Genomic DNA, 9,464 nt, shown 5'->3' with positions numbered 1-9,464 from the left:
TTTGAACTTATTTGAACTCCATACTTTTTGTGTATTCAAAATGCACCATTCAAAGGCACATCATAAATTTTCAACAATCTCTGACTTTATTTGGTATTTTTCGTGCATTTACTTTATTTTTTTGAGCTAGTTGACCGTGAAATTGAAAAGCACTACAAATGAACTCTGAAAATGTTGAAAGTTGGCATGATATCATCATTTCACCCACATAGAATTTGCTAAAAAGTTGAAAGGGTTACGACAAAAACTGAATGCACTTCGTGTGCAAAACGGACAATCTCTCTCGAAGTATGAGGGTTTCGAACGAGAATTCATCCGTTACAAAGGGATTTCATTTTTTTGAACTTATTTGAACTCCATACTTTTTGTACGTTCAAAATGAACCATTCAAAGGCACATCACAAATTTTCAACAATTTCTGACTTCATTTGGTATTTTTCATGTATTTACTTTATTTTTTAAGCTAGTTGACCCTGAAATTGAAAAGCACTACAAATGAACTATGAAAATGTTGAAAGTTGGCATGGTATCATCATTTCACCCACATAGCATGTGCTAAAAAGTTGAGAGGGTTACGACAAAAACTGGATGCACTTTGTGTACAAAACGGACAATCTCTCTCGAAGTATCAGGGTTTCGAACGAGAACTCATCCGTTACAAAAGAGATTTCATTTTTTTTGAACTTATTTGAACCCCCACAACAACAGTCGGCATTCTTCTTCTCTCATATATGGTGGACACTCCCTCACCTGATTTTTCGACCGTCGATGATGGTCGCTACTCCTACTTCCCCTAGTGCATAACAAATATGTAGCACAAGGAGAAGAAGGAGAAGCGACCCCCACAACAACAGACGGCATTCTTCTTCTCTCATATATGGTGGACACTACCTCACCTGATTTTTCAACCATCGATGATGGTCGCTACTCCTACTTTCCCTAGTGCATAACAAATATCTAGCACAAGGAGAAGGAGAAACGACCCCCACAACAACAATCGACATTCTTCTTTTCTCATATATGATGGACACTCTCTCACCTGATTTTTCGACCGTCGATGATGGTCGCTACTCCTTCTTCCCCTAGTGCATAACAAATATCTAGCACAAAGAGAAGAAAGAGAAGCGACCCCACAACAACATTCGACATTCTTCTTCTCTCATATATGGTGGACCCTCCCTCACCTGATTTTTCGACCGTCGATGATGGTCGCTATTCCTTCTTCCCCTAATGCATAACAAATATCTAGCACAAGGAGAAGAAGAAAAGCGACCCCCACAACAACAGTGGTTCCGCTGCACGACACGTGGGACTAATGGTATTTCATTTTTAAATGACTGTTTTAATCAAAAACATATCTATTACAAAAGGGATTTCATTTTTTTGAACTTATTTGAACTGAAGACTTTTTGTATATATATGTGGTCGAAATGCATGATACCATGAAGTTAGAAAGGGCTAAACCATTCAAAAGTAGCAAATGAAGTTAGAAAGGGCTAAACCATTTAAATTTGGAAACTATAATGGCACAAACAGAAACTAGACATATATAAATTGGTCCAAGCAGTACATGATACTAGTCCAAACAATACATAATAATAGCTACCATAGATATATATACAAGTGTTCGACGTTGAGAACACTACTCGTCTAAATCGTCTGAATCAGAATGTCCACCTTCCTCGAGGTGACGCTATCCATAGTTGACGACTCGAATCTTGCGGTACAACTCGTATGAAACGTATGCATCTTTTACTGCATACTCAATGTTGATACAATCAAGTGGGTCCTTCTCCCAAAGTTTGTGCTGAGACTTTGGGAATTGGTCTTCATATTAGCATACTCCTCGTCGATCAAGCCAACTGCCATATGAGCCATCGAAGTCCTGGCATGTCGAAGACCGAATACCGTTTGGAGATCAATGAGGCAACCAGTTGGTATCTCAATACCGAAGCTGTACCTCATATTCAGCTTGTCGTTCGTTATGTCAACGGTAGCAAAAGTGATGTCACTGCGAAGGAAGTCCATGAGTTCTGGACAATGCTTGTCACTACTGCAACAACAACAAATTAAAATGGAACAAATGTTACATACTGCTGCAACAAGGAAACATGTTTCCCTACAACTAAAGAGAAAATTATTTTTAGGATTCAAATGGAACATATTGCTATCCTATGCAATTTTCATATCCTATGAATTGATCAAGAAACCGTAAATTAACTATGACATATATATATATATATTCTCCCACGGTTTTGCAAATATGCAATAAGCTAGACATATTGCATATTGCTATCCAATGGAACCTAGAGAGATCACTATAGCTATCCAATGGAACCTAGAGAGATCACTAGCTATATGCAATTTTCATGACTATGACATATCATATTGCTATCCAATGGAACCTAGAGAGATCACTAGCTATATGCAATTTTCATAACCTTGGATCAAAGAACGCCGCATAAAATTGTATCACTACAACTATGATTTCAATGGAACATATAGAACCAATCGGATTTTTCAGATTATGGAACACTATTCCAATCAGATTGTGTTCCCTTCAACTAATCAAAATTGTTTCACTACAACTATTTGAAGGGAACCAACGATGATTCCAATGGAACATATTAAACACTAGTTGATTCTAATAAGATTTTTTAGATTATGGAACACTATTCCAATCAGATTGTGTTCCCCTTCAACTAATCAAAATTGTTTCACTACAACTATTTGAAGGGAACCAACTATGATTGAAACAAACAAACTTACAATGTCATTACCTTGGATCAAAGAAAGCCTCAAAACTTACCTCGCCCATTGGAAGATCAAGACATGGTGTTTGAAACATAGTTGGATGACGGCAACACCGCGTTGATCGGCCGTGTACTCCAGATCAAGCCCCAAGAACTTCTCATGATCCACTGCGGCATCAAGCCATCGTTCCTTCAACTGTCTAAGAAAATGCGGCACCTCCCTGCTCTCGTTCTTGTACACGACATCGAGCTTGGTCTTGCCATGTGCGAGCACCTCTCCAAAACGAGTTGGCATGATGGAAGAAGAGAAGGGAAGAAGAGAGGGGAAGAATAGAGCGAGAGAGGAGAAGAACAGAGCGAGAGGGAGAGAGGAAGAAGAACAGAGAAATGACGACGCGACAGAGACTCTGCTTCGGTTGTGGTTTTGGGAAGCGGGATGCAAACCGTTTGGTCCTTTAGTCCCGGGTTGAGCCACCAACCGGGACTAGAGAGGGATACCAACGGTTGCCACCACTACGGCATGCCACGTGTCAGATCTTTAGTCCCGGGTTGAGCCACCAACCGGGACTAAAGGGGGATACGAACGGTTGCCACCACCGCGGCACACCACGTGTCAGTCGCTGGATCTTTAGTCCTGGTTTTTGGCGCGAACCGGGGCTAATGCATCGAACTGAACCGGGGCTATTGCCCCGCTAGGGCCTGACAGCTGGAACCGGGACCAATGCCTGGCATTGGTCCCGGTTTTAGTTTAAACCCGGGCTAATATGGTTTTGGGCTTCGGCCGAAAGACCCATTTTCTACTAGTGGAAGGGGTGTCTTCGGATCGCTTCAGTGTTTGTAGTCGTTGTTAGATGCTCTATGAATCTAAATGCACTTTTTATTGTTTTTGGTCTTCGTTGTATTGACATGATTAAAAATGAATAGACCAAAAGTTTCCTCGCAAAAAAATAAAAATAAAATAGAATTAGACCGTTCATACAATATTTATTGTGATAACATATTATATTATGGGAGGGAGGGAGTGTGTGTCACAAAATTTTCAGATCCATATGTGAAGTGGGCACTGTTCACACCTTGATTTGTCCTTCTTGTTTATCAAGCTGAGATTAATATTTGGCGTTGAAATCAGGTGGCATCTTACATGTGTATAACGCCTATGTCATAAATTGTTCTCCAAAATCTTGCCAATGTTTTTCTATAAACGAGGTACAAACGCACATGCCTCTACACCCTAATACGCGTGAAGAGTATAGTGTGCATTCATAGAACGAGCACACATTTAAAGGCTTGTTCGGTTAATCCCAGCGAGGAGGGGATTGAAGAGGATTGAGGTGGAATTTGACTTGTATGGGATTTAATTTTCCCCAATCCCCTCCAAACCCCTTCAATTGAGAAGGAACCGAACAAGACTTCAGGAGGCGACTAGCTTGCTCGAGGTTTGGCTTCCAGTTTCACCAGAAAATCAAGCCTTGTGTATGTATTTAATAAACATATTTAGGAGGCGACTAGTTCTGCCGGATGTTTCCAGGAAAGAAAATCTGCCACAATGGATCTGCGATGCAGTCCGTCCCTTTCTTCTTTATTTCGTGACGTCTCAGCGTATGATAGTATCAGCACTGGTGTGTAGTAATATGATTCTTTTTTTTATATATATAAAAATTTCCGATGCTTGTGCCCCACGATCGAAAAGGACGCGTACCAAACATTGGCATCATCATCAGTTGCAGGTCACCTTGGATGGAGATGACTTGACACGATTGAAAACCACCAGTACAATTTTTTTAAAACTGAAGCCGTGATTTTTTCTTTTCTTTCGTTTCTAGTAGATGGCACCGGCAAGGTTGATTTTTCTCGTCTTTTCCATAAATGGAAACGAGGCATCTCTCCGATTTCTTCTCGGTTCGGCAGCTGTCTCAGCTTTTCCGTCCCTTGGCATACTTGTTTAACCGGGTTGTAAAAGTCTTGACAACAGAGTGGAGAGAAACGAGACTGATACGAAAAGACAGTGCGCATCAGTTTAAACCTGAACACCACTTGCAGTAAAGAATTGTCTCCTGATGTATTGTTTTTTTACTTTCTGTTTCTGTGCAAACACAACAGAATTGCCTCTGAAACATGTGAAGTGTTACGGTCGTGTGTTACTACTCCTTCCGTTTTGTAATATAAGGCGTTTTTCGACTTGAAAGACGTCTTACATTATGAGATGGAGGGAGTGGTATTTTGTGAAGCGTAAGTTGCCTGAATTTGCTCGCCTTTAGTAAACCGGGCGTTTGTTAGTTGTTGCTCCCACCTCACTTCTTCACGTTCTCCTTCTATATTTTAAGAGGATACGTTACATCGCTTAGCTGTTTGGTGGAGGGGGAACATGCTAGCCAGCCCGTAGTCTTGGGCGCTTAGCTGCCTCACATGCCATGAATCTTGAACAACTTTGCCATCATTAGATTAACCAATGTAGACATATTTATGCCACACCTTGATATTTTGGAAGCAAAGTAGTTGATCCCTTCCATAAACAACGGGGAATATGAATATCGTCGTGTCTCGGAATCTTTCTTGTTTAATGAGAGCTCTAAAAGAGATGAGATGTACCTTACAAAACAAAAGGAATGAAATGAGTTGAGTAGACTCCCCAGTTTCAATTTGTTCTTCTTCACAATGCCTACTTACCACCCCACCGTAGCACCGTTCACCTAATTGGTAAAAGAAAAGGACAAAAAAACATGTACATGAGCAGAGTATAAATTTGTGAGGACGTATTTTTTTTGGTGCCAACCGAAATGACAAAACATTCAAAAATTTGGACATTTAAGACACAATTCACGGATTTTTGATGAACTGATGCCAAAATTCAAATATAAAAATTCACTCCAAAATTTCATCAAACTAGTATTTTGGTATTCACCAAAAACCGCGTATTGTTTAAAATTTTGAGGTAACTTTATACCTCATACAATATTCAATGACTAAGTTTGTTCTGCATTTCTACAGTGACTAGCATGTCTTGGGAGATCACAACAGCGATGGTGGTGTTAACTTGATTTTGCTCGGTAGATCTACAACTTCATTCTTTTTTGCTCACGGTCTTACTTTTGACTATACGAAATGGAACATCAATACTACAATCTCGTTTGCAACGTGTGTGTACTCAACCACGACGCATTCAACGATTTAAGGTTCTCCTATTCCTATTGGCAGATCAAGCGCGGCCTTTTTTTACACCCATGGCGGGGAGGGGGGGGGGGGCACAAAAGGGGTGTTCATAGGCCAGTTTACAAAAATGCATTAGCCCACGAGGAGAGGTTTAGTTGCCATGAGCATCCTTTTTAGAGGCGCTCTTAATTCTACAAATCGAGAGAACAAAATGTGATCCAATGCCCCTACTGGTTGTGACGGCGGTGTGGATCTCCTTGTAGAAGACACGTATGTTTTGAGAGTCCTAATTTTTTCAAAGATGAAAATAGCAACCAAATTCCAAAGGTCGTTGTCGCCAGAGTGTGAACACCCCAAATCGGAATGGGGTGTAGAAAGACCCAGGGCCATCCAACCTGAAACGCCCGAGAGCATTGGAGGAAAATATGCATGACATCCTCACATGGAACATCGAATGAGGGCAAGGAGTGTCCTCACCAATGTTCTAGTGGAAGAGGTTGCTTTTGCAATTAAGCCTGTCTTTGAAGAGTAGCCATCCAAATATCTTGAGCCACTCATTCAAAGATATTTCGTTCCTATCAAGCGTCCTTTTAGAAACCATTGATGTAATTGCCAGTTTTAGTCCTTCGAAGCGTGGTTCTCGGGCGAATGACGATGCTTCTTCTTTGACTTTGTCTTTTCGCACTCCAATCCTCCTAGAGTTTGTTCGTCTGGAAAATAGTTTATTGAGTTCCGGCGTAGATTTCTAATATGTCCTTTGGACGATAAGGTTGGAGTTTCTCGTCGTGTTGCGAGATGTGGTGTCATATGCTTCAGATATATTCAAGGTTCAAAGCGCGACGACTGCAGCTCCATTGCGCTAGTCGTTAGGGGCACGTGCGCGAAGACTTACCGACCGTCATCGACAAGGCAAAGCTGACGACAGCGGCACGTTCTGATGGCGATAGTGGTTGTTCAATGGTCTCGAAACCTCGATGCAAGTATTACTGTGTTTGAGATGATTTGTATTTCCGACGAACTTTGATAATAGATTTGAATCCTTTTCGGGGTAAAACAAGTTAGAACAAAACAAAATCGAGGAAAATATTATGCGGTATTTCATCGGTCCCTATGAATTTGAAACCTGTAGTACGCCCCTCCATCCGATCCCTGAGCATACATGTACTCTGACCACTTTGTCGACGAACTTTGTATTTCGAGTCTGAAACCTGTACCCTCCATTGGCGCGTCGTGCAGATACATGCACTCTGACCACTTTGTCGCAAGTCGCAACGAAGTGATAGACGCCAAAAATGTTTGGATCAGCAGTGGCGGGACTCAGGCACCAGGAGAATGTAGGGACGGCTGCATGCTTGGATTGCAACTTTTTACACCATCGATTAAACCTAGAGACCGTTATTTGTGTACTGTGTACTAGTAGTAACATTTACGTCCTCCCTCCATGGCAATGGCAGGCAGGAGGTCCATTCATCCGGCAATTCACCCTTCTCATCGAATTCCACCATTGCTAACCTCTCTCCTTGTCCGCTAGCTAGGCTAAGGTAGCTAGCCAGTAGAAAGTAAGTACCCGCTGTCGCTGCATGGACATTGACACCGTCTTACTTTTTACAGTAACTCTGGAGGTCAAAACCCTCGGCGCCACTGCTACACCAGCCGAAGTTGAGGTTGGAGACGTGCTCCTCGGAGAAGAAGGCGGAGCTGCCGTCGTTGCCAATCGCGTCCGACCCGGACAGCCATTCCTCCGTGAAGCCGTAGGCGCTGGACCTGCTCGCGTCGTACGGGTACGCGCTGGGCCATTTGGGTTCCAGCATGGGCAGGGACGTGCAGCCCGTGGTGGCCGCGGCCGCCGACGCCGTGTCCAGGAACGACGCGCCGAACCCCATGAATCCCTGCTGCTCGAAGACCGCGCCGGAGTAGGGCGACGCCTCGTCGTTGAACACCGCGCTCGAGTCGCTGTCCGAGGATCCGTCCTTGCAGACCGCCGCGCCGACCATCGTCGCCTGCTGCAGGCGCTCCTCCGCGGCCTCGACATTGCCGGTGGCCTCCGCCTTCACCGCCGTCTCCGGCTTGGTCGACAGCTTTTCCCTCAGCTCGTGTATCTGGAACGCGTGACGCAGAGCATATATAGATAAGTGACAATCAGAAAACGTGGCCGCGCGTGACGAGACAGGCAGCTAGAAGCAGCAATGGAGTGGAGGCGGAGCACGTACCTCGGCGGCGAGGGCGTCCTTGTCGCGGCGGAGCGCGTCGCAGTCGGCGCGGAGCGCGTCGTGGCGGGCGCGGAGGGCGTTGAAGTCGCGCTCGAGCTGCTTTGTCTTCCAGCGGGCGCGGCGGTTCTGGAACCAGACGGCGACCTGGCGCGGGTGCAGGCCGAGGTCGCGGGCGATGCGGGCCTTGCGCTCCGGGTCCAGCTTGTTGTCCGTCTCGAAGCTGCGCTCCAGCGCGCGCACCTGCTCCAGCGCCAGCCGCCGCTTCTTCCCGCCCAGCCCGCACGACATGGCGCGCTCCTCCTCCTCCTCCTCCTCCTCGTCGGCCTCCTCCAGCTCGGGCTCCTCGTGATCCATGTAGGCCGCCAGCAGGTTCTCTTTCTCAGCGAACGCCAGCTTCTCCCCTGCAACATGCCAGCACGGTGAGCTTTACGCCCGTCTCTTCTGTTCCTAGTCCTCACACACGCACATGATCCTTAGGAATCACAACTTCACAAGTGTCCCGTGGTTGCCTAGATCACGAAATGCTTCCAAATGCAAGGTGACCGACCGCGCATGCTGTTGGAGCATAGAGTGAGCAGGACGAATGCCCATGCCAATTTCGATTGCTCGACGCAAATGGAATATGTGATGGATGCAAGTAAGCTCCATATATGTCAAAAGGGCGCATACTTTGCGCAACTAAAATTTAAGCTCAAAAGCGACGATGGTACCTGCTACGTAGGAGCAACATATAAACATCATCAAGCAATCAACGAGCATAGCAAAAACAGAGGGAGATCTCAGCTGCAATACCTGGCTCAGGCGATTCTTTGCTGCCGGCCGGCCTCTTGATCTGCCGCTTCATCCGCGAGCGATCCCCGCAGCTCGAGGAGGAGATAGGCGGTTCGAAACTGGAAATGGGGACGGTACTAGTTATGATCGATATGGTGTGGGGGATGGAGGAGCTGCGAAGCGCACGGCTTCTGTTGCGCGGCGGGCAATGGCCTCTGCGCTCCTCCGGGTGTCGTGATCGCAAAGACGATGTGGATGGGGGCGAGGAAGGACGGAGGGGATGTGAGGTCACTCGCTGCAGCAGCAATCAACTGATGCAAGAGCCCATGGGATGGCGTATAAATAAAAGCAGGGAGCTAGCCTGGCCGGGCGCTCTGGTTGGACAGCGCCGAGATATCATGTGGCAGAGGTTTTTGTATCATTCATGTGTTGGCATTTGGTGTCGACAGGTTGGGCGGATTATTCGTGCGTCAAGATCAGTTCTCTTTGCACCGTTTACGGCACACAATGTCCGCGGTAATTCTCAATTAAGTCTTACATTCGTAGAATTCCTAAAACGAAAGAAAGAAAACCGCCAAAA

At 45.2% G+C, this 9,464-nt stretch overlaps 1 protein-coding gene across 1 annotated transcript; it reads right to left on the bottom strand.

The window, feature by feature from the left end:
• Positions 1-7,238: 7,238 nt before the first annotated feature.
• Positions 7,239-9,243, bottom strand: LOC123449666 (homeobox-leucine zipper protein HOX13-like). The gene is made up of 3 exons (XM_045126956.1): positions 8,906-9,243; positions 8,114-8,514; positions 7,239-8,002 (listed from the first exon to the last, which is right to left on the bottom strand). Exons 1-3 carry the CDS (start codon positions 8,955-8,957, stop codon positions 7,502-7,504), a joined length of 954 nt encoding a protein of 317 aa, XP_044982891.1. The 5' UTR covers positions 8,958-9,243; the 3' UTR covers positions 7,239-7,501.
• Between the last annotated feature and the right edge of the window lie 221 nt (positions 9,244-9,464).

The sequence above is a fragment of the Hordeum vulgare genome, chromosome 4H (genome assembly GCF_904849725.1).
Source record: "Hordeum vulgare subsp. vulgare chromosome 4H, MorexV3_pseudomolecules_assembly, whole genome shotgun sequence".
In the NCBI taxonomy this organism is placed as follows: Eukaryota; Viridiplantae; Streptophyta; class Magnoliopsida; order Poales; family Poaceae; genus Hordeum; species Hordeum vulgare.
The sequence above is the reverse complement of the archived record's forward strand: the minus strand, read 5'-3'. Positions and strand labels throughout refer to the sequence as shown.